Raw genomic sequence first — 26,849 nt, forward strand, 5'->3', positions numbered from 1 at the left:
ATACATAAAATCCAGCTTACAAACTTGGTTTATACACAATTGAAAAATACAAATTCAACCCTAATATGTCCTGTACAAATCCTTTATTAAAAAATATAATTAAACTCAATACAATATCTAAATATTCACAATATACATCTATACGATATACTACATGACTTGCACTTAAAATTTCACATTATATCAAAATTATATGATAACTCCATCTTCAATCTTCATCCTCATTATTTATCACAATGTCTTATACATCTTATACTTGATCATAATAATCAATGAGATTTCAATTCACATAAATAATAAAGCATAACATTAAAGCTCATACCACAAGATTAAAAACACAATTCTATTTTTCACTTAACATACATAATTTCTTCAACCATTAATCATTTAATAATTATAAATACAACAAATAGACATGCATACAAACATGTTGGAAGCCAAGTTTGAACTCCTTGTGCCTGGGTCACAAATTCGAGCATTTTAGGGACTTAATTCTATCCCAATGAATAATACAATAGTGGTTTATAATCTCAAGGGTATTTAATTCAATTAGGAAGCTCTTACACTTTTAAAACCATTTCGTAGTGTCCATACAATCAATTTAAAGCATTTTACAAAAGGAATGGAGCAAATCAGATCAATATTGAGCAAGATAGGGCAAAACTACTTGCGGTGGTTCACTAGTTCACCACAACAACTTTTTAAGCAAAATTCATACTCTAAATGTGTAAATACACTTCTAAGAGAATTTAAATAATAAGACTTAGAAATGCTCAAGATAATTCGTGCAAGGTTGATCAAAGGAAACTATGTATGATCAAAGGTTTATCAATGCATAAAACACATAAGCAAGTGAGGGATCACACTATGTAAGAATGATACGAAGATAATATCAAAATGGAGGTCTAACGAAACTAAAACATGACTGTAAATGAAATTTTCAGGAACCTTTGACCATGGATAAATGATATTTAATATAAACTAACTTAGAGAGATAATACCTTGATCATGATATTAGATGAGCTTGATCTTATGAAGTGAATAACCACCATCAAACTTCAAAGATCATCAATGGAGGATAGGAACTCTCAAAGGGAAATGAGCAAAGGGGTCTAAGGTTTGGTCTCTCTCTTTTTCTCTCTATTCACCTAAAGCAATATGGATTTTTCTATGTGGGTAGGGTTTGGGATTTAAAGAAGCATATATACATAATGTAGAAGATTGGATATCATCAATACCCTTAATGCACCTATACAAAGGCACATGAGAGACCAATATACTCTAGCCACTCATCCTCATCCAACCACTAAGATGAATAGATGAGATTTAAACACCATTATCACCCACATTAAACCTTGAGTAAAATCATTTTACCCTTTTGTCATTCAATCCATATTTTTATTCCAAGTGAATCCAACTTCCCCTTACATAAAAGCTCTTAATTTTAAATAATCAACGTGTAGAGATCCATTAAGGGCAATGAACAATAAAGTAAATGATAAAATTCATACATGTGGAAAAATACATCTTTATAAAAGTTAATCACCTTATAGATCTAATATTTCAAACCATCCACAATGAGCTTAATATCCCCTTTCTCTTGATAATAAAAATAAAAATCCTAGAATGTATCTAAGACATTATTTTAATTTTACAGCAACATATTATAACTCATATAAGTAGAATTCAAGTATTTGAAATAAAACGTATAATTTTGTTTTTGAATTTAATACTTTGAATTCTACATTACCACACCTTTCATTTATAGCCTTCTAGGTTTTTAACAAAATTTTGTTAATTGGTCCCAAAAAAAAAGAAGAAGATATAACCATGAGCCTATAAAACTTATTAATGGGTCAACGGACCCAATTTTTAGCAAAAAGATCGAGAGAACAAAATTAAGGGATTTGGAGGCACAAGGAAGCTCACTTTCTTCTAATTAAACGCCACAATCTTGGTAAACTTCTAAGGTACAAACCGATCGTGGGCGAGTACACTCTTAAGATACATCCATATTACAAATGAGATTCTATGTCGATTAATAGCACAGTTATAAGACCCGTACAAAACCGCAATCTAAAAATACTCATGTCTTCTAATCTGCGTAACACCTTTAAACAAGAACAAAAATTAATAGACTTCTCTCACTACAAAAATCATCCAAAAATTAATAGACTTCTCTCATTACAAAAATCATCCAATCGGTACTTTGGCCTTCTCACACTACTAAACTCCGGAATATGACCATTTGTTGCCCAAAATGTGTGAGGAATGAATTGTAAGATACATCTCCTTCATCTCTTACAAACTCCATCATCTTCCCTTCCTTCTTTGCTTCCTGCACTGAGTTGCCGATGGAGTGCAAGGTGAAAGATGAGAGAGCTTAAGATAAACAAATAAATAAAAACTAAAAAAGAAAAAGAGAGGAAGGAGCAAGAGCCCAAAACGAGATAGTTCTCTTAAAACTGTTACACGACCCTTTGACCTTTACATTTAAAATAATATTTTTTTAATCAACCTCTTGTGAGGTGTAAAAAAGATGTGGTACATAAAGAAGGCCACAAGGTAATACCACGGGTTCATGAATGAGATCATGGACTCCATTCTCGCCAAAGATAGGGGTCAAATCCCTACAGACCCCAAAAAAAGGAATATCAAAGTGAATTCATTGGATTAGAATATATCGTTACATAGGAGGGTACGTTGCCTTTTGCAAACCTGATATCCCAGGTTCAAATTAAAAGAAATTACAATTGCCTACCCAAACCAGAGCTCGTTTTTACATTTTCCTTGGTCAGTGAGCTAACTCCTCGTAAAAAACGGAGAAAGAAAATGAAACCACCATCTCTTCCCCACTATAATTTGTGGGTCTTAAGAGACAATTTAACCATTGAAAGCCAGTGTCATTTATATTTGCTGCAAATTTAAATAACCTTACCTAATAACCATTTTATGATCAAAGAGCTGGTGCTTGATTTTTCCATGCCCAATATTTTTCCCTTTCTCGCCGGTACCTCATAGTTTCCTTGAAAGCTGCAATAAACACATGCATTGCAACTGGAACAAAGAAGGGCTGAAAAAAAAAGATGCCAAAGTATCAGATATCCACAATACAGAAACTCTTTTGAGTCGCTCTATCAAATAAATTTGAAGGCTTGGACCAAAACGTAAAGCATGTGTTGCTTACAGAATATATGGCAACGTGGTGCTCAAATGGAAAGTACAGGATCGACATGATGGATGGATGAAAAAAAGCAGCTTCTGCCCACACTCTCGCTTCCCGGGAAGATACTGTAGGAGAAACAGGAAAATCAATGTTTCGTCATGCCAATCGCTATACATGCACCCAAAGAAAAAAAATAAAAAAATAATAATAATAAAAAGGGAAGATAATAATAATAATAAAAAGGAAGTAAACATAAAAGCAAATGATGTTTTCAGGTCCCAGCAAAGACCACACCTTCAGCAGCATCATACATCCCAAGGGAGGCATTGTTCTCGGCTAGGTTTGCCGCCTCAAGAGATAGCTTAACCTGGGAACATAAAATTCAATTGAATATTAATTCTGCAAATACTCTTAACAGAAGTGAGGCTGCAGAAGGAAAGCTAATATGCCAACAACTGCGACATTTTTTTACAAAAACTTCCAGCAACCCTTAATGCAGCTCTCTCTCTCTCTCCCTGTGTGGATCAATGAAGTGAGCAGAACTACAGCATTGCAAAACACCAAGAATACAAACATAGAGAGATGACAAAGGGCGCATAATCAGAAGCCTCACACCACGAAGAATAAGCCACTAGGATAGCAGAGTGACATCATCCACATGACCTCAATCCTCCCTTATTCATATGCTTTGGGAAGTACCTTTTCACTAATAAGGTGAAATGAAGAAATTCTTAACCTTACCCCGTCAAAGAGGGCTTCTGCCTCAGCCATGGTCAACAGGATCCCTTTACCCTAAGGACTAAGGTACCAGAGAATGACAACAAGGGCACCCCCAAAATGACTCCTGGCCATGCCTCCCATCTCTGCTGGTCCCTAGTCATCCCATGACCACCAATAAAATATCGCTATTGAATGCTCCAATACCGCGTCTTAAAAGCCACCATCTGATTCAGGATATAGATGGCTGGAGAAAATTATCCTCCAAGTCTGAGCAAGTTTTCAAACCCTTAAACCTCAGAGAAAAAAGCCCAGGACATAATGGACATGCAAATCCTCTCCTTTAGAGATACCATGGCTATAATCTTTCATTAAAGATACATCCATATGCCATCTTCCATTGGGACCAATTCTATAAGGGAAAGGAGCTAAACTCCATCCTGCAAACAAGGCAGCCACCGATTCTGGCAGCACCCAGTCAACTTTGATGCAACCACTTGCGTGGGTCCAAACTGGTAATCCATTTGGCTAGTGAATCTAGATGTGGTCAACAACCTCCTCTCTGCACATCGGCAGGTGCAAGGCTAGAAAGGTGGTCAATGGTAAGGATATTTTCTAGAATAGCATGCAGCTGGAAAGCCTGCACTCCAGGGGTAACATGACACTATATAAATAGTGGGTGGGTTAAAGTCCTTGAGGAATATCCATGAAGTCTCCGTAAAAAGTCCGCACATAAAAACTGGAACCACTCTATCATTAACAAATCTTCTGGTCCAGCCCCATCAGCAGGAACACCTCCTAAAAACCCATCAAAGCCAAGAAGTGATCCACCTCATAATCCTTGAGTGCCCTTTGGAGATGAGATCCCAAACTACTACACCTCCAACATGCTCATAGAATCCCCTGGGTCCACTAGGACCATGAAATGCCCCTGGAACTGCTCTTCTAGAAGCTTAGTCCTTCACAATAAATTACTATAAAGGAAATGCAACTCTGTTTTCCCATAATATTATTAAGGTTATAACGTGATGTGTAGGAGCAGAAATGTAACTTGACATTTATCTTCATCTTCTTTATGTTGTGTTTAGTGCTGAAAGCACTTTGTGCTCAACTAACTACCATCGTTCATGAGGTTAGCAATGGTGATAAAGTATTATACTTGCATGGAGAATTGTTGAAGAATATGATATGTTCATCACATTGGTCATGTCTAGACCACTTACACGTGGTTTCAATGAAATTCATCCTCTCTTACAATATACAACATGAAGCTTGAAATTCATCCTCTCTTACAATATACAACATGAAGCTTTATTCGAGGAAAATCAGTTGAAGGTCAACAAAGATATTCCTGAAGTCTTAAATGTCAATTCTTATAGCTCCAATATATTTACTAGAGGCTGTGGAAGAAGAAGAAACAACTATGGTTGTGGGAACAGTAGATTCAATCCATCTAACCAACATTATGGAGAAGTATATGCTAGTCATAACATTCCCATAACCATGGAATTTTAACCTTCTAGCTTGCCAGCACCAACCAGCCCATTATATCATATTATCTCTGTTTGGGAAAAAGAATCTCACTGCTTCCCAATGATTCCAAAGATATGATCCACAATTTCAAAATGTTACCGCCTTGACACACTCGTTGCAAATCCGAACATATTGCAGCCCCAAAAAACTCCATGCTTTTTGGATTATGGATACAAGGGCTGACATTTGATGCAGGTTACTTTCTTGTCTCTGTATGATGATAAAGAGAAAGACATTATAGGGGTTCTACTTCACATCACTGGCATTGGAACTTCTCTGGGGTCTTTTACTTTGGTTAATATCTTTTTGGTTTCAAAAATTAAAAGGAAAATATCACTGTGACCCCTGAAAGTCGCACTTCTTTCATGGTAACCCCCCACCTTGTATCCCTAACAAGCGCTTTAAGTTAACATATATTTCATTCCATCAGCTCCAAAAGTCATTGCCGTCCTTTTTTATTTTAATCCTCATTAAGTGCCCCAAACTAATTGTTTAAATGACACACATCCTTTCTTCGCTTTTATTTCTTATTTTTCAAAACCCAAAAACCTAACCCTTGGCGCCCCACTTCTATCTCACCCTTTCTTGCTAGTCCTATTGCTGAAGTTTAGTTCCTTCTCTTTACTCCCTCTCTCTCTTGCCACATTCCCCTCTGCTATCCCTTGCATTCTCTTGCCCATGTCAAGCTCTCTCTCTCTCTCTCTCTCTCTCTCTCTCCATTCCTCTTCTCTCTTTCTCTCTCACCCAAATCGGAAACTGTCCTCTCTCTCTTGTAGAACCCATACTCTCGCTTTCTCCCATCTTCATCTCAACTTTTGCAGATTTTATTCTATATTTGGAGGGATATTGGGTTTCGGATTTGGACACGAGAGACAGACAAAAAGAATAGGAATGAAGAGAGAGAAAGGAGTGATAAGGAAGAAGGGGAATGGACAGAGAGAGAGAGAGAGAGATCAACATAGGCTAGAGAATGCAAGGATAGGAAAGAAGGGGAGAGAGAGAGAGAGAGAGATCAACATAGGCTAGAGAATGCAAGGATAGGAAAGAAGGAAGGGGCATAGGTGACTATACCGAGGAGTTCAATCAATCAATTGCCCGTAACGACCTGTCGGAAAGCGATGAACAACCGGTCACAAGATATGTAGGGAGTTTGAGGCAGTGTATACAGGACATTTTGTCCTTACAGCCTTTGTGCACTGTTTTAAAGGCATATCATTGCACCTTGGAGGTGGAAAGGTAGCCAAAAAAAACAGGTGAGTTTTGATCTCGAAGATTACTGGATAGTGGGGATAGGTGAACTAACCGGAACAAAACCTGCAAACAAAGTGGGAATTCAAGATGGGGCAGCAGGACCGAAAACTACACATATTGGAGCAACCAAAGAGACTTCAACAGCACATACGGTGCGCGTCTAAATACTGCAGCCACATTTTAGAGAAACCAAAACAACAGTGCATCATTCTGTTGTTAAAAGTGTGGAGACCAAATCATAAATCCTCAGACAGCAGGAAAGTTCCAATCACTTGGCAAAAGGTAAAGAACACATGATTGAAGGAAAGAGCATGAAGAGGGTGCAGATTTTGACGGAGGACAAGTCTATGATGAAGAATTTGGAGAAGAAGAAGAAGATGTGGTTATGTATGGTGATGAAGGTGAAGAAAGCGTTTGTTTCTGCCAAAACATGAAATGGAGGATTGGTTGAGAGCGAATATTTTCCACATTGCATCCACATCAGTGGGAAAGTATGCAAGGTGAGTATAGACAGCAGTTGTGAGTACGTCATCTCCCAAGAGGCAGTAGATAAACTCAAGTTGGGCGTAGAGGACATCCAAGGGCCTACAAGCTGTCATTACTCAATAAACTAAGTGATGTAACAGTTTCTAAATGCTTGCCTTGTTTCATTTTCCATTGAAAAGACAGTATGATAATGAATGGTGTGATGGATACATGCCATATGTTTGTTGGAAAGGTTGTGGCAGTATGATCTTGGTGAGATTCATGAGGGGAGGAAGAACACTTATTATTTTGAAAGGATAATATCAAAATATCATGGAACACGAGAGAGTGAACTGCAACTAAGCCTAGTCAACGGGTGAGTGTCAATTATTTTTTGAAGGCAAATTTTATTGAAGAAGCCCAAGCAAGTGGACTGAGAACCAAGTAAACAATTGTATAAGCCTATGAAACCCTAAAATTAACTTGAGAACCAAGTAAACAATTGTAGTCTCTAAAATACCTCTAAACATTACTAGAACTTCAGAAATAGCGTAAACAGTACTTATAAATACTAACCTGTGAACAACACCTTTGAACAATACTAATGAATGCTAAACAAAAATAAAATAAAAAATAGAAACCAAGTGCTGGAGATTAATCCCACATTATAATTCCTAAAACTTAACCTTTCATAAAAAAATAATATGTATACCCACATCCATAAAAATTAACTTAAAATTTTGAATCGCCAGCTCTTGATCCCCATCAAGCTTTGATGGTTTGGCCATCGTTTTATCTGTAATTTCAGTATGTTGATTGCCCCTACCATAGATTACATGAAAAAAGGGGTTTCTAAGCAACCAAAGTTTGGGCTCTTGGGGTCATTTAAAGGCCTTATCTACAACTATGACTATAGTAATATGATGACTCAAGCGAGAGTTAAGGTTTGGTGGGACCAAATGAGGCACTTTGATGCCATGACTCATCTCATCTTGATGAGCTAGGTCCGGATTGATATCTAAAACCCTTTAGCCCTTGGAATGTGGCACAACTGTGGATGCCAATCCCTTGATGGGGATAGAGAGATGCCCAAGGTGGTTGGCTAGGGGACTTCGTGACCCCTACGTACAGTTGGTTGGCCTGAGAGGGCAAGGGCCATGAATTAGTTAAAAAAGAAGATGGTTCTCTTATTCCAATCAAGGGAAAGGGAACTATACATATTACTGCTATTAACTTGTCATCCACCTTGCACGTTCCCAATCTTTCTAATAATCTCCTGGTAGTTAGTAATCCCACAAAGACCCTAAACTGCAGTATAACCTTTTCTCTTCTCACTGTGTATTCCAAGATTTGAGGACTGGGAAGACATTTAGGTATGGTTGTGAAAATAGAGAGTTGTACTTTCCAGAGACTCAGGAGCGTGCCTTGACTTCAACAGCCATATCTTCAATTGCTAATAAAGAAAAGGTGTATTTATGTCACATTTGACTTGGTCATGCATCACCTTTTACATTGCATTCTTAATTTCCTAAAATTTAGTGCTTGGGTCACAGTCAATTACAATGTGACATTTGTGAGATGTCAAAACATCATAGAACTTCATTTCCTACTAATATCAATAAAACAAGTGATCTTCCTTTCTCTCTTATACACTATGATGTGTGGGGTCCTTCACCAGTTGCATCTATGATTGGATTTCATTTCTTTGTTATATTTCTGGACAGTGTATCAAAAAGCTCTAGGTGGGTCCTAGGCGGGCGCCTAGAACTTGGGCAGCTGCCCAATTGAAAAAAAAAAGTAAAAATCCCAATATACCATATTCCAAGTTGAAAAAAAAAAAAAAAAAGATAGCAGTTGAGAAGAGAATTTTGATAATCCATATTGTTAAAACATTAAACTGTAAAACCATACAAGTGTAGGATATAAAAGTCAACACTCAACACAACAGAAATATATAGAAATTTAGAAAATATACAGTCTAACAAAAGTCAACACTCATGACTCAACACAGCAGTCAATAGACTCAACATTCAACACTCAGCAGTCAGCACCAAGAGGCAAGAGTCTTCAGTCATCATCATCATCATCATCAGAAGGAATATCAATAGGGCAAGCCTCATTATATGCATCAGAGTCGAGGCCATCATCATCAGAGTCATCTCCCTCTTCAATATAACGCTCGTCCTTCTCTGTTTCTTTTGAATCTGCCTCTTTCTCCTCCTCTTCTTCTACCTTCCTCTTACTAGTATGTGTGGTCTGTGCAGATGAGGCTCTAGGAGTCTTGGCTGCTCTACCTTTTTTTTTGTGCTTCTTTGAACTCAAATATTATATAATTTCCTCCTTGGTAGCCTCAAGAACATTTTTACATGGAGCAACATCCTCCGTCATACCAGCAAGGTATTTTTTAAACCTGTAAATTCCCCCATTAGTATCATTTCCGCAATAATTACATTTAATATGATTTTTATCACTTGGATTCGGGTTATAACCATACTTCCAACCCGGATCACCACTCCGACTAGAAACTGGAGAAGATACTTCCATAGAACAAGGCTTATTTTCATCCTTCTTTTGTTCTTCAAAATTTAGAAGATGTCTAATCTCATTTCAAACTGCTTCAGGAACCTTTGTACAAGAACCAACATTACTTCTAAAGCCAACAAGGTGTTTTTTGAATCAGCTAATACCCCCATTGATATCTTTTTCACAAAAATTACACCTTATACAATTTTTATCATTTGGCTTTGGGTAGTACCCATACTTCCAACCCGGATCACTTTTTCTAGGAGCAACAGAAATAGATCTATGACAAGGATTTTGTTCTTGTTTTTGTTTTCCATAACTTAAAAATTGTTTAATCTCCTCCTTGATAGCTTCAAGAATATTTTTACAAGGGACAACGTCCCCCTTAATACCGGCAAAATGATTCTTAAACCAATTTATGCCTCCTTTTGTATTTTTTTCACAAAAATTGCATCTAGCGCAATTTTTGTCATTTCGATTTGGGTTGTATCCATATTTCCAACCCGGATCTCCACTCCGACTAGCTCCTGAAGAAGACATCTCAAAATAAAACAAGCAATCTAAAAAATGCACTTACTTTGTTTGCTTGAACTCCAAACTTTGAGAAACACTTCGATGATTCGATCCAATGAAATGTAGTTTTTTGGAAGTTTTTGTTACTCTAAAAGGGGTTCTGGTGGGTTTAGGGTCCAAATGAACGTAAAAGCCATCATTCTTAACTTTTATATCTTTGAAAAAAATGAAAAAAAAAAAAAAAAAAATTTCGCCTCGTGGCAGGGCGCAGGCCCCGAGCGGGCCGCCCAGTTTCGCCGCCTAGGCCTGGGCGATGCACCCAGGCCTTTTGGACCGCCTAGGCGCTGGGCGGTCCGCTTTTTAAATCATTGTTTGAGGATGATTCTTCTAGATTTTCAATTGTCTATCTAATGAAACACAAAGATGAAGTTACTAATCTATTCCAAGTCTATCACAAAATGGTTAAAACTTAATTTGATGCAATTTGATGCATAAATTAAAGTCTTACGATTTGACAATGGGGGTGAGTATGTATCAAACAAACTCAAAGATTTCTTCTTGATCAAGGGATTGAGTTCCAAACAACGTGTCCATACACGCCTCAGCAAAATGGTATAGCTGAGAGAGAAGAAAAAGACTCTTGTTGGAAGTTACCCGAGCTCTTTTACTGGGAATGGAAGTTCTAGAGAGTTTTTTATCTGAAGCAATTCTCACTACTGCCTTTTTAATAAATCGCATGCCCTCTCATGTTCTTGAGGGAAAATCTCCCGCTGAAATTGTTTCATCCCAACTCACCATGTTCCTTGTACCTACCAAGGTGTTTGGTAGTATATGTTTTGTCCACATCCTTGATCCAAAGAGGGACAAGCTTGATGCTAAAGCTACCAAATGTAATTTTATGGGTATCCATCTCATCAAAAGGGGTACAAGTGTTACAATCCTATTATCAAGGTCCACTATGTCTCCATGGATCTCACTTTCTTTGAAACTGTTTCATACTTCTCCTCTACAGGTTATGAGCGCTCTCTTTAGTGGGAGACTAAAACATAGTTTAGTGAAGAGAGCACATCAGTTGTTCCCCTTCCTATTTCCACACCACTTTTATCAGAAGAGAGTAGTTTATCTAAAAGGAATGGTATCATGCCTTCATATCTACTCTATCTTTTGTAAGAATACCTTCCAGTGTTGCAGAAGCACTTTCACAAACTCACAAGAAAGCTGCCATGGGTGATGAGATGCGAGCACTTGAGCGGAATAATGTATGGGAAATCACCAACCTTCCTCAAGGGAAAAACGTTGCCGGATGTCGATAGATATTCATTGTAAAATGCAAAGCAGATGGTACCATTGAAAGTTATAAAGCAAGATTGGCTGCTAAAGGTTTCACCCAGACTCCTAGTATACACTACCAAGATACTTTTGCACATGTGGCCAAGTTGAACATTACGAAGATCGTTCTTTCACTTGCTGCAAATAAATCATGGCCACTCCATTTGGTAGATGTTAAGAATGTATTCTTATATGAAAACATCCAAGAAGAAATCGATATGGCTATGCCTCTTGATTTTTAGATTAGGGGAGGAACAAAAAAGGTTTGCATGTTAAAGAATGCAATATATGGACCTAAACAGTCTCCTACAACATGGTTTAAAAATTTCAGTGAGACATAGCTAAAATTTGGGTTCAAAACGAGTCAAGCTGATCATACGTTCTTTGTAAATAAGACTATTGCTGAAATTACAGCCCTCATAGTGTATGTTGATGATATTGTTGTGACACGGGGATAATGTGAAGGGAATTGAGGATTTTAAATCTTATTTCAGCAAGGTGTTTTATATCAAAGATTTAGGACCCCTTAAGTATTTTTTTAGGAATTGAAGTGGCGAGATCAAAAAATGTTATAGTCATCAGCCAAAGAAAATATGTGTTGGACTAGTTACAACAACTTAGGATCTAAACCTGCAGATACTCCTATAGAAGTCAATCATAAACTTCATGGAGAAAAGGGAGAGTTGCTAAAAGATCTTAATCAATATCAACAAATAGTGGGCAAGCTTATATACTTCATAATCCCTTGACCAGACATCTCTTTTGCATTTAGCATGGTCAGCCAATTTATGCATGCACCACGTAAACTACACCTTGATGCAGTGTATAGAACGTTAAGATATCTCAAGTACGCACCATGGAAAGGGACATTTTTTTTCAAATCAACTACATCTTGATGTTGCAGTTTACACAGATGTTGGTTGTGTTGGTTGCCAAACTAATAGAAGATCCACAACTAGCTATCCTGATTACTTGGAAAAGTAAGAAGCAAAATGTGGTGGCAAGATCAAGTGCTGAAGTAAAATACAGAGGAATGGCTCATGATACATGTGAAGTGATGGGGATCAAAGTGATATTTTTGATTTGCGGGTTAGAGTTAAGCTTCCCATGATCTATATTGTGACAATAAGGCATCCATTTGTAGCACAGAAAAACATGTTTTTCATGAAAGGACTAAACATATTGAAGTAGATCGTCACTTCAACAGAGAGAAGGTTGCTGCCAAGATCATTCAGTCTCCTCATATGAAATCTAAATATCAACTTGTAGATATCTTCACCAAAGCCGTTGGACGGGACAGATTATATGATATCACAAGCAAGCTGGGTATGATTGATATCTACGCACCAACTTGAGGGGGAGTGTTGGAAATAAAAGGAATAACCATTATTGTATTTGATGGATAGAATTGTCACTTATCTTTTGTATGGTTCTTATTTGTCATAGTTCTCTAAATAAGGGCAGAATTGTCCATACTATGTAATTAGGTTATTACTTGATGTTGATAAGAGGGGTAAAGGTCACTTGAGGCCGTCATGCCACTCTCTTTCCCTCCCTCTCTCTCCCAAATGCCTCTCTCGCTCCCGGCTTTTTCTTCTTCATCATCTTTATTTTCTTTCAACTCTTTCTCTCTCTAGATCCTACCAAACTATTTTATTCTCCACTTTAATTTCAACTTGACTGACATGCTCTGCCACCTAGACACGGGTTACCTCCTTTGTGAAAAGAGAAAGTATGATGGGATTGGATGGTGAAGTATCATCTTTGCGTGAAACTCAAACTGGTTTTGGCAATTATCACGGTTTGGCGACTTGGTTGTGAAGTTTGTGGGCCTGTAACCATTAGGATCTACCTGTGGTACATAATCTGAAGGTTGAGCATCAGAGATGCATAAGAGTCGGGTGAAAAAAGGAGAAGAAGTTGGTGAACTAAAACTTTCAAGAGTTCCAAAGTTAATGGAAAAGCTGGATAAGCAATAGTTTGTGATAGGAAGGAACAACAGATGACTCATGGGTGCAGGTGAAGGCATGGAGAGTACAAAGCTCAACTATATGATGGGCGAGGTTAAAAAAATGAATTCTCAAGCTATGGTGTGACGAATTTTGAAACAAATTGGTGATGACAAGCAGAACAAAGTTGAAAAAGACAGGTCACTCGAAGAGGTGGTGCCCCTCACCGGATGGGTATTTAAAGGTGCATTGGCTCAGATAAGGCAGAGAAGCTATTTCTTGGCTTAAGGTGCATTGCAACAAAACAAGAAACATTCTTATAGGGGAAGACTACGTTAATTTCATTACTTTGTGTAGGGTAAAGGACATGGTACCATAACAATGCTGTTGACTCCTGGACCTTGTAGTAGAAATGAGGCCAACTCTCACATATCCATCAAGAGAGATCAATGAGGAAGCCGATGTACTAGCTAGAAAGGCATAATTGCATGAAAAAATCACAAGTTACGATTGTAGTGTTTAGAGGCAGTTTCGAAAAGTCAGATCAGATTTGTAGTCTGGTGTACAACGACTTGATTTTGTCAAGAAAAGATAAACATTTACTTGTATATCAATTTGACATCAATGAACTTCAGTTTCATAAATAAAATAAAATAATTACTTCCATTAAAAATTAAAAAAAATGAAAATGGTTCCATTCTTTAGGCTAGAATTAGGCCTCACAAACCTTTCAAATCAATAATAATGCCAGCAATAAGACCAAAACATCAGAAGTAACATCTAGAATTTACTTTTTTTCTAACTATCTTGTTCTACATGGCACAATCATTTCCACACACATGGGAAAGTAGTATAATCGTGTCAAAAAGAACATCAAAGCTTTATAAAAATTGCTCATGAAAGCATTCATAATCAACCGCACATGCCTTCCATCATAATTCTTGGGGTTTATATCTAGAGTTTTTTTTTTTTGGGTAAGTGTATCTCGAGTTTAATTGATACACACACATTCTGATTCTTAATTATGTCAATGATAGAAACATGGATAGGTTCTAAGATGTAATTAATCCTCCCAAATAAAACATATTTTGACTCTCTAATTTCCAGAGAATATACAAAATTTTCTCTGAAACTTAACAACTGCATCTTAAGAATGAAACATGCAGTTCTGTGAGACCAGCACACTTACCTTGTTAACCAGATTTATTAATAACCTGAATTTATACAATTCCAAGCAATAGGCAGATGCAAATGTGTGCAAATAACAGAGTGAGAAAGCATCAAATGATCAAATGAGTAGACGACAAAGTATCAACAGAGCCACCTGCTTTCCGATCTCATCCATGACAATCATGCTTGGGAGCGACTGAACCTGCATGTTGATTGTGAGTTAATAATGAAAAAAGATGACAAAAGAAAGAAACAAAAAGTTATTCTTTTTGGAGACAGTTGGAAAAAAGTTATTCTCGTGAGCATAATTCAGAAGTGGGGAATAATACTATATCGTTTTTCTTATGGGTATTTTGAAATTAAATCAAAGATATGGGTTATATGATTAACTGTTCATCTCTAATGGGTATTTTAATGAATTTCCTTTCTTGACTTACTCCACTTGTAGTAAGCTTATCTCAAAACCAAAATTCAAATATTTCAAATCAATGAAGAGAAAGAAAGTTCTAAGAAAGTTTGAAAATGAGGACACCAAATGGGGAATACGTTCTTTTAAAAAGTTATTCTAAATAAAGATAAAATGCGTATTCATATTAGTTCAATTAAAAAGTTGCTAGTTTTTGAAGATCTTTTAAGCACACTGTATTGGATTTCAAGAAAGCCTACTATAGGAGAATACCCCTATAGTAATGAAAAAAGATGATAAAAGACAAAAAAAAAGTCATTCTTTTTGGAGATACAGTTGGAAAAAAGTTATTCTCGTGAGCATAATTCGGAAGTGGGGAATAATACTCTATCGTTTTCCTTATGGGTATTTTGAAATTTAATCAAAGATATGGGTTATATGATAAAGTGTTCATCTCTAGTGGGTATATGGGTTATATGATAAACTGTTCATCTCTAATGGGTATTTTAATAAATTTCCTTTCTTGACTTACTCCACTTGTAGATAAGCCTATCTCAAAACCAAAATTCAAATCTTTCAAATCAATGAAGATAAATAAAGTTCCAAGAAAGTTTGAAAATGAGGACACCAAATGGGGAATACATTCTTTTAAAAAGTTATTCTAAACATAGATAAAATGCGCATTCATATTCGTTCAATAAAAAAGTTGCTAGTTTTTTAAGATCTTTTATGTACACTGTATTGGATTTCAAGAAAAATCCTTGCTAACGATGCTTGCGAATAAAATATTATTTGCATTGCCACTATAGGAGAATACCAGTTTCGAAAGAGATTGAAGGGTTGTAGCGGAAGAAAAAAGATTGTAAGCTGCATGATGCCGAACTAATACATCCAACTCCCTACAAAATCAAGGGCAATGAATCATAATACCAATGGGGTTGCTTAAGCTAGCTGTTTAATCAGATCAATAAAACAATAAATGCATAAGTATCTCAATTCTTCTTTGATATTTATAATACTAAGGAAAATGAAGTGTCAAGTAGCAACAGTTAAACTTTCATCAACTTGAAACAGTGAAACATTCTCAATTACAGATAAAGTTGACTATATATTGCTATAATACAAAGACTTACATAGTGGTGAATAATGATCAACTATATAAAATTGGCCGAATGGCCGCAAAAAAAATGTACAACGCTCTACATTAGATATCCTCTTGAGGACAGAGACCTTGTTACATGGAAACCAATAATAGCTGCTTCTTAGCCAATGCATCCCAGATCACGTTTGATTCAAGACAAACATGCTTGAAGGCAAATTGTAGGGTGCTGGAAATCTCAAACACTAGGTCATTTAGCTGTACAAGGTGGGTTCTAGGGACAGGGTGTTACAGAAAATTGTGTTTTTAATATTTACAAAATAAGTGCCCAAATTTTGATTTATTTATTGCTTTTCATCCCCACTCAAAAAGTATTTTAAAATAAGATAGTGCTTTGTGTAGAGGAAAAGAAAGACCCATGTGAAGAGAGGGACAAGTGGCCATTGAGAGGCAACACTTGTCATTTCTCTCTCTACATGTGTCTCTCTCTATTTTCCCTTTTGTAGCTATATTTATAGAAAGGGCTTCGGGAGACTGGGGTATCATGCACGAGATCTCCTTCTCTCCCTAAAATCTCTTTCTCTCTCTTATGCTTCCTGGTGAGCTGGGTGCAGGGACGTGCCTCTCATCTCTATGAGAGCCCTCCAGAATCATAGGATCAACCCAAGCACCGCGTTGCATCTCGAATGAGCTCTCTCTCTCTATATATTATTGCTAACAACTATTTGCAGGAAAGTTGTCTCATCTTGGGTTATATCTTGCTAGAAAACTCATTTTCAGCCACTCTCTCTCTAAAAGGCTATCAAATTGTGCCTGCAAATTCATTGGTTTGGTGAGTTGTTCCAACTTTCTTCTTTATCTTATGCATCTAGAAATACTACAAGAAGGTTGGGAAGTATTATATCAGCAAAGAAAATAGTTATTGGGTATTTTATTATATTGCTGGAATGATTTTTAATGGGTGCATGCTTGCTGGAAATTTCTTTGGATTGCTTAGAAGAGTTATCAATAGCTGCAATCAATTTTTTGGTTGAAGATTCTTTAGAGGATTACAAGCCTAGGGATATTTGTACATCCTCTTGAGTTCCAAGAATTTATAGCAACTTGTTGTGGGTATCTTGATAAGAATAACATGCCATATGTTTGTTGATATTTCTGATGGAGTTCAAAGCCCATCTTGCATGCTGATATAGCTCTATTTACTTTTGAAAATAATAAAGATCCACTGTATTTGGGCTAACAAGGGGAACACCTAAGATACCCACCTGATGACGTTGATGGTGGGCAGATCCTCAATTGCGGTCGAACAACCTAAGGCCTTCCAAAAGAAACCTAGGCTCAATCATGGTTGAGTCTTCCATGGAAATTGTGAAAGAAGTGGCCATGTGAAACTCCAGAGAGTAAAACAAATTTCTTTTTCTTCTACCAATATATCTTACTTATATCCAAATTCCACTTACAAGAGCCACAAAACAAGGCTGTAAATAAGAAACAAAACCCTAAATAGAACCTAGGAACTTTCCTTTTACTGCCAAATAAATCTGACTCATTACAAGGGCTGAATAAAACCTTCGCAACTGAGTAATAATGACTGAAAATAAACTTAGAACAGCTGGGAAGACTTACTTGAGTTTAATTAGGGTCACCTCCTGAGGACTTGGTACATCCCACCCCAAAATACCTTATCGCTGGCACACTTTGATCCTATTGGCCTGCTGAATTCTCTGAGTTAGGAAGCTCCTTTAGGCAATGCCTCTTTCAGAGGTAGCAAGAGAGCATTGGCTAGAAATAAGGTTTCCAAAACCCTTTCTAGATTCCTAAGCAATGCCACTTTAGTGGCACCTCCCTTTGTTCGAAGTGGACTCATTTAGAGTCTCCAGGTGGGTCTAGCTATGCCTATGTGATTTAGAACTCATCTTCGTCAGAGCACTCCTAGTTAATCTGTAAGTTGAGAGAGAAACAAATCTAAACTATCCATCCCAGGATCAGCCATCATGATTTAAGTAGGAATTTATAAATCTTATCCCATGAATATTTGACCCATGTCTACTGCTAGTCAACCTAGGATAATACCAATAAAAAACATGTCCTATTTTGACTAGCATTTATTTTTCTCTCACAAAGAGATTATAGGAATTCAAAGTCAAAAGATTTTGGTCAAAATCAACGATTGAAAGAATATTTTCAAAGCATTAAATATTCTCTACTCCAACAAAATATGGACATAAATCCTTTTCAAGAATTTCATAATGCTCCCTTCTTTAATAAAACATCTTTATTAAAAGACAACTTAGAAAAGACACGTGCATCCTCAATAGGCTAGAACATGTGGGCCATGTGGGCCCACATCCCACATCCATGTGGGGCCAATGTGTGGGGTTGGGCCCTTCGCCACAACATGTTTCCCAAAATTCCCTAAGGATTTTTAGAAATTTCAAAAACACCCTTTCAGTGTTTTTTTTTAATTACTGTAAATGAGTTTTGATGGGTCGGTATTGATCACTAAAAGTTATGGTCAGGGCACCCCATCCAGCCCAATAGTCGTGATCCTCCACTATCTTTTCAAACCAACCAACGAGACTCATGACCTACAATCTCATGTAGAAGCTTATTATTTGTTGGAATTATGGTTATAAGGCCTCAAATCCAAGATTCCCTCTCTCGGTGGGAGGGAGTGAGTGAGTGAAGATGATTCTAAGGGGCCTAGAATCATATACCCCGAGTACACGAGGCAATGAGATACATCCGTGAGACAAAGAGAGAGATTATTTACAAAGGTGTGAGGGTCACCTTTGAGTTAGGGATATAGCTAGATTGTACGTCTCATGGATGATGTGCTGGTCACGGCTCATAGAACCAAGAAGAGCTTAGAACCCACATGCTTTAAGAGTGATGGCCCTGTATGGTATGGTCATTACTCATGGGACATGAGTCCGTACACTGACACAAGACCACCCTATAGCATATGCATCCACAGTCGCATGGGAGGCCACTATTCTAAAGTGTGATCCAACTAGGGAGAGTTTGTGCACGTGTGCCTTAAGAGGATCCCTGTATATGAACATTTCTATATCCCTAGGGGTGCACTTGTAATCCACTGATACCTGAGAACAATGGTTTAAAAAGTGGATCGGTGACCCGGATCGGGCACCACCAAAACCGATCCGGATCAGCGAATCGGCGATCCGGATCGGATATCGGCTGAATCGATCGGATTAAAACTTCAAAAAAATCCGAAAAAATTATTAAAATTCATTATAAATGTTGTTTTTTAGGGATCCAATAAGAAATGAGGGTACTACATTATTAACTTTTCATTTTTTTTATCAATTTGTGAATATTGAGATGCTCTTTCCCTGTATAAACTTAAGTATTAAATTTGCATCACATAAAAGAAAAATCATAGAATTATCATGGATAAAATATATAATTATACGTGGACTATAATAAAGAGTAGACTAAATCAATGAAAGAATGGCCATTAAAATCTTGTTTTGGCGAAAAAACCTAATCCGCTAAAAAAAACCCAAATTATTACAGCCTAACTATAATCCAAAATTATTACAACCTAAGTAATTATAATATTATATACTGAAATTATAATTATTAATTTACATTTTATAATTATTTTATTAGATAAATAATAACAAATTAAAAATATTTTATAACATTATCTAATTTAAAATGTATTATTGACAACTGTAATAAAAATAGTACATTACATGATTTATAATGTAAAAATTAATAAATAAAATAAAAGATTTGGTTATCAATGTAAAATTAATAAAATGCGTACAAATTTTGGAAATAACACTTTAATTTATTATATGCCCAAGGGGGAACAAAATTTAGCTCAAGAAGGGATAAACTATTATATGGCCCAAGGGGGGATTCGAATTTGAGAAGTCAAAGCAAATAACATTAGTGATAGCCATCATGCCTCCTCAGCATATGTGTTTAAAATTGCCTATTAATAGCGTATATTTACATTCTGTTTTCATTTAATGATGTTTGAGAATTATCCCACATCGAAGGATGAGTATTCAAATATGCTATATAAATAACTATGTAATTGAAAGATAAACACAATCGTGAAAACACTAGGGCATCCGTGCACATGCACGCGTGACATGTGTGTGTGTCGCACGTGTGACGCGTACAGACGTGTGAAGGTGTTTTTGAGGCTTGAACCGGCTAAAACCGGTGCACACGTGCACGCATGCATGTGCGTGTTGTACATATGGCACGTGTGGGAGTGTGTGTGGCACGTGTGGGAGTGTGTCTACTGCTCGTGTCACACATACACACGTGTGGGAGTGGTGCGTATCGCACACATGACGCGTACACATGTGAAGGTGCTTTTGAGGCTAGAACCGGCTAGAATCGAGAGGGAACAGCTAGAACTGGGCAGAACCAGGTGAGAACCGACGGTTCTGCTCTAGAATCGAGCGGTTCTCGGTTTTGTGCTGGAACCAACACGGGCTGTGCCGATTCCCAAGTCGAACCGGGCGAATCCGGTTCGACTTGCCGAGTTTTAGATCATTGCCTGAGAATGATGGGACATTGATTGGGGTGACTTTGATATGCCACATTATGCGTCCCTACCATAGACTGTGGAGCATAGGCTTGTTGGTTCATTCCGAGAGATTGGACCACAATTCCATACTAGCCCAGTGGAGTACTCCTGTAACCTAGATTTCAAGCCTAGCGATCTCATTTACTACTTGTCCATTTTATTTTGATGCCACAATGAGAAAATGATTTATGGGATTTTAAGAAATTTTTTGAAATTTTTCCAAAGCATGAAAGAGGAGTTTTAAATTTGTTTTTCCCAAATTCCAATCAAGGACACCTAGTAGGGGGACCCCACATGCCACCCAAGTGGCCATAGGGATGACATGTGGCACCCTGCAGCCCCACCAAGGGCAGACATCATCATGATGTCAGGGCCTAGTGGATGTCCTTTGTCATATATGTGTTTGTTTAAGTGAGGTTTATATTTTTTTTTTTTAAATATATAAAAAAAAAAAAAAAACAAACCTAAGTGAAAAAAAAAAAACCCTAAGTGACTTAAGTCGTCACATGTTGTTTTAGCACACGTGTAATTTTATTCACATGTTCCTTAGGTTTTGGGCATGCATGAAATTTTGACTTAAAACCTTATGCATGAGAGAAAGTGAATTTTTAAAGTGGCTTTATGTGTGACATCACCTCATTGGATTGAGCCCATATGAATTTCATGATATGGCTTTATCCCATTTGATGAAAACAAGATATTTACGAAATTACATGAAGGGCATACCCTACACGTTCATTCTTTCTTCAATTTCAAAATTCACCATCGGCACTTTTGGAATTGAGAAATGGCAGTTTTGAAAACTTTTCTCTAAAAGGATAATTTGGTAAAATGGCTAATACAAGATTTTTTAAAAGAGTGATAAGAATGTGAAATCACATCTTTTGATCATGATGGCTAGACAAGGATGGGTGTCTAGGATCAAAGCTCTCTCATGTGCCATGGATGATGAGCATCAAAGGGCCATGAGCTATTCACTTGAAAATATCTCACTTCAATGGCCCCCAAGAGCCTCATTCTCTACACACTTGAGAACCCTTTTGGAGAGAGAAAGAGTGAGGCATGCCCCAAACTAGTCTTCTTCTCCCTTCTTCCATCTTGCAGTGAGCAAAGTTCCCATGGCCATAGAAGCTTACTGTCATTGTGTCTAAGCTTGAGGTAACTTCCATAACTCCATTCCTTTCTCTCTTCTAGAGTACTTTGATCATCATCTTCTCGCTGTAAATTCCATTTTACAGTAGCCTCTTCACGTTTATAGGCATGAGTATTCATAAATCCTAAGCCCCTAGTGAAATTATGCATGTGTATCTTCATATGTGTCTAGGTGAAATTAAGCACCTAGACACCATCTTCTTCTTGATTTTTATCACTGATTTCTTTAAGATTTATCTGAGATTATTTGAACATTTTAGCAAGCATTTGATATGTATTTGAGTATGTTTTATTGGCTCTTGATCCTAGAGAGTTTCTCTCATGAAACTACTATTGTTTCCTTAAGTCTATGGTCATATATATTCATATACTTCCAAGTTGTTTATAGATAACTTTTGCTCACTATTTTGGACATCAAAAGTTCATCTCTCTCTCATTTTAAAGTTAATCAAACGCATTTCAAATGTACATAAGTTTCCCATTTGAAAAGTGAGATCAGCCCTTGTGATTTGAGTCATCCTTACCTTCATCCATGGGACAACACTTATCCTTCAAAGGTCCAGTTGAGTGACCCAAGCACAAAGGGTTCGATCAATAGCTTGCCGCCATTATTTATTTGCTGTAACTTCTGAGTTCATTTATGTTTTATGTGATCAAGTGCTGCTTATGTAAAGTTTGGAGTTGGTTTTTGTGAAAGACAAAAGTACATATATAATCCATGTACTAGTATATGTGCTGAGTGATGTAGTTTGCTTCTTTGAATACAATTTGTTCGTTTTTATGAATTGAGGCCTTCATAGAGTTGTATTTCTTTTATTTTCTGTGGTATTTGAGTCTTTGTAACTCACGAATTGTGGCTATATCAGTGAGTGAAGTTGTATTTCAACGATGTGTCTGTCAAAATTTCAAGTTAAGTAACTACTACAATTGTTGTACAAGGAGCACTCTAGACTCTATACCATGGTCATCATAGGCTCGTCAAGGCTGGCTAATAAATAATGAAACCACGGTCCCAAAATGTGGATTACAGGCCTCAACCTTAAGCACAAGTCACACGCCATATCATTATTGTGCAAGGGGGGCTCTCGCTATGCACATGGTCATGCATCCATTTGCAAGGTTACTTCCTAGTACACGGCTATCATGTGTACATACCTTACAAAAGTTTGTTGAGGATTTAGCCCTCGCGGTCACAAGCCTACATTTGCACACAGGAGACCACGAAGCTCTCCTGGTCTACAAACCTTCCATGAGCATCTCATCAACCTCAACAAGGGATGACCCTCTTAGAACTCTCTTTGGAAGTGCCATTTGTACAGGGGTAAAAGGGTTTTGAACTTGATCAAAGCTATACACCGTCTAACTCTAGGTCAGTCCAACAAATGCACTCCTGCTGAAGTACATAAGCCGCAATAATTCCTCATCTACATGCTCTCACAGGTTTTAAAGGTCACAAAACCCAACAAATTGACCCCAAGAAGGTAAATGACAGGCCCCATGAGACCTAAAGAGCCTCCAACTCCCGCCAGCCCATGTTGTCAAAGAACCACCCATCAAAATTGAGCTTGATGATCCTAGGGGCGGAGGTCACCACCGGTGGAATCCAGCCATCCAGGGATCACCAAAGGTCGAATTTTAGTATGTGACTGTAGTTCAAGTGATGAAATCGACTCCAAGGAACGCTAGGCCCACAAAACTTAAGGAACACTAAGCCTGCAAGACATGATTCAATACCCACAACCCATGAAGCACTGATTCTAATTATCGATAGTTTGTCGATTCCAAATGTTGATCATGCCCAAATAATGCATTGGAACTCCGCAGGTTCAAATAACAGCAAAATATTATCTAATCCAGATGGTATCGATATCCTATTACACTTGCCTTAGATAATAAAGAGACCTTAAACAGTTGAGTTATAGATACGTAATGTTAATATAACAAAAATTGTATATAAGCTCATAGTTAAGATAACACATGCTCATGTGCATGATTTATATGGTTTATCATATTCCCTTATTGGAACCATGGAAGAGATGTTTCAAAGATTCAAAAACATCAAGCTTTATTTGAACACGCTCAAAATAACCTCATAAGTACATAAAATGATTGGGAATTTTCTTCTACCATTCCGCAAAGCCCTTTTCGCTGGCTACTATGTTTTGTATATCCACATCATATGAAGTATATGATTTAAGACCGAATAACAACCGTAGCTGCCCCATGAAAACTTCCATGACCTGCACAAGATCCTGCCAGAAGTTACAAATGCATCAGTCATGAGATGGATCCCAGTTACAAAGGACTGTCTCAAGGAAGAAGAAGAATAAATAGATGCTATTTTCCAAAGACAAAATGATGCTCATGAAGGGAAGTAGACAAGAATATTCATGAATATAAAAATTGGTCCACTTGGAAAACGATGAACAAATCATATAGATATACAGAAGGTAAAAAAAAATGTTTGTTCATTCGGTGGTGCAATAAAAAAAAAAGTCTAGTGTTTTCCATGGCAGTAAATAACTTGATCAGCATAAAAAGTAAGACATAAGCTATCAAAAAGGGAACCACATAACGAATGTAAGACTTAAGATGGGGTGGCTTAAAATGTATTGGCAATAGTTTAACAATGAAGTATTATAAATAACGATTATGCAAAATAAGTTCCCATGAAAGGTCGGGACATGTGGTCGAAACCCTCTTTGGGAAAGCATACTAAAAGACCATTACAGGCATATAAAAAGGACATTATTATAAATATATGCAAATGTTAACAACATGCATTTTCTAAGCACAATGTAGACTTAAAGGGAAGAATGTGTCTGTATCTTGCTCATGGTTGGTGGTGTTAAAACTATAGCACTTTAGAAAGAGGGGAAGAAGCAAGAGTTACAGTGGTGTCCCTTAGACACCCATACCTCATAAGCACTTTATTACCAGTAAAATTATGATGTTCTAAACATACCCCTTAAGTGAAATGACAAAAATGTCCTCAGGGACTTAAATACAAGAGACATATAAAAAACTTAATTATTCACAAAACTGCCCTTCAAGTAGGTGCCTAGATATCTGTCATGCCCAACTTGCATAAAATCATTTGTAGTTGAGGTTTGCCCACAGGCTTGGTGAGAATATCTACTAGCCGGTCTTCTGTTTTAACTTATGGAAGACAAATTTCCATGGTAGCAACCCTTTCTTGAATGAAATGACGATCCACTTGTATATGCTTCATTCTATCATGTTGGACCGGATTATGGACTATACAGATAGCTTCCTTGTTGTCACAATACAAGGGCATTGACACTTTCATGGAAAAAATCAAGTTCTTGTAAGAGAATTTTTTGCCAAAGTAATTCACATGCACCAAGAGCCATGGATCTATAATCACCTCCTGCACTCGATCTTGGTACTACTAATTGCTTTTCACTCCTCCTACTCACAAAGTATTCTCCAACAAAGGTACACTACCCCGATATCGATCTTTTATCCATAATAGAACCAGCCCAGACTGCATCTATATAGGCTTCAACCAGTAAATCCCCATGATTAGCAACAACAGTCCTCACCTATTGAAACCACAACTAAGTTCCCTCATATACATTCATTCCAAATTCTATCCTTTCTTATCTGGTCATTCATCCATCTTGGCTATACTCATCCTATCAGTATGTTGTTGCTTGGCTGCCCAACATTCCGTCTCATAAAGCAAGGTTGGTCTTACAGTTGTCCTATAGAACTTCCCCTTCAGTTTCATTGCTATGTGGCGATCATTGTTCAAAAAAAGGGGCCGCCCAATGCCCAGGCGGCCTAGACATCCTGGGGGCATCGCCCAGGCTGGGCAGCCTAGTTTGGCCGCCTAGGTGGGTCCTAGAGGTGGCCAAACGAGGCGGCCGCCCAGTTTTCCAAATGGGAAGCTTATGTACACTTGAAATGTGTACCTGGGCGGCCGCCTAGGTGGCTTATGTACACTTGAAGGTTATGGGCAGGGCGGTGGCCCACTCCAACTTTTTTGTCATTTGGATTAGGGACCCACCTAGGTGGCCGCCCAGGGCCTGCACCCTGCCCAGAGGCGGAAAAGTACTTTTTTTTTTTCCGTTTTTTTCAAGATATAAAAGTTTAGAATGATGGGTTTTAGGTTCATTGGAAATGTAAAACCACAAGAACCCCTTTTATAGAGAAAGAGACCTCCAAAAAACTACATTTCATTAGATCGAATCATCAAAGTGTTTCTTAAAGTTTCGAGTTCGAGCAACTAAAGTAAGTGCATTTTATAGATTGTTTGTTTTATTTTGACATGTCTTTTTCAGGAGTTAATCGGAGTGGAGATCCGGGTTAGAAATATAGATACAACCCGAATCTAAATGACAAAAATTGCGTGAGATGCAATTTTTGTGAAAAAGATACAAAAGGAGGCATAAACTGGTTTAAGAAACATCTTGCCGGTATTAAAGGGGATGTTGCCCCTTGTAAAAATGTTCTTGAAGCTATCAAAGAGGAGATTAAGCAATTTATAAGTTATATAAAACAAAAACAAGAACAAGAACAAAATCCTTGTCATAGATCTACTTCTATTTCTGCTACTTTTAGAAGATGTGATCCGGGTTGGAAGTATGGGTACAACACAAAACCAAATGATAAAAATTTTATAAGGTGCAATTTTTGTGAAATTTATACCAATGGGGGTATTAGCCGATTCAAAAATCACCTTGCTGATGTTAGAGGTAATGTTGCTTCTTGTACAAAGGTTCCTGAACCAGTTCGGGATGAGATTAGACATTTCCTGAATTTGAAGAACCAGAAAAGGATGAAAATAGACCTTGTTCTATGGAAGTATCTTCTCTAGGTTTTAGTCGGAGTGGCGATCCGGGTTCGAAGTAAGGTTATAACCCGAATCCAAATGATAAAAATCATATTAAATGTAATTACTGTGGAAATGACACTATTGGGGGCATTTACCGGTTTAAAAAACACCTTGCCGGTATTAAGGGGGATGTTGCTCC

The 26,849-nt window shown here is 37.3% G+C and overlaps 1 protein-coding gene across 7 annotated transcripts in view; it reads right to left on the bottom strand.

The window, feature by feature from the left end:
* Window positions 1-1,906: 1,906 nt before the first annotated feature.
* The window catches only part of LOC18440113 (GPI transamidase component PIG-S-like protein), a 68,444-nt gene continuing 43,501 nt past the window's right edge, over window positions 1,907-26,849 (bottom strand). For 2 of the 7 annotated variants that reach the window (XR_016057916.1, XR_002281932.2), the window contains 8 exons: window positions 23,977-24,101; window positions 15,840-15,921; window positions 14,771-14,818; window positions 3,461-3,533; window positions 3,188-3,291; window positions 2,939-3,073; window positions 2,573-2,630; window positions 1,907-2,338 (listed from right to left, as the gene is read on the bottom strand). Coding sequence is in view for 4 of the 7 variants with exons in the window: in XM_088869946.1 (XP_088726072.1) it covers window positions 2,957-3,073; window positions 3,188-3,291; window positions 3,461-3,533; window positions 14,771-14,818; window positions 15,840-15,921; window positions 23,977-24,101 (549 nt within the window). In the remaining 3 variants the exon portion in view is untranslated. Of the gene's footprint in view, window positions 2,344-2,572; window positions 2,631-2,938; window positions 3,074-3,187; window positions 3,292-3,460; window positions 3,534-14,770; window positions 14,819-15,839; window positions 15,922-23,976; window positions 24,102-26,849 lie in introns of all 7 variants that reach the window. The other 5 variants (XM_088869946.1, XM_020670876.2, XM_088869945.1 and 2 more) reach the window with 3 other exon arrangements.

This window comes from Amborella trichopoda, chromosome 6 (assembly GCF_054954075.1).
Source record: "Amborella trichopoda isolate Santa Cruz 75 chromosome 6, AtrichopodaSantaCruz75HAP2 v2.0, whole genome shotgun sequence".
In the NCBI taxonomy this organism is placed as follows: domain Eukaryota; kingdom Viridiplantae; phylum Streptophyta; class Magnoliopsida; order Amborellales; family Amborellaceae; genus Amborella; species Amborella trichopoda.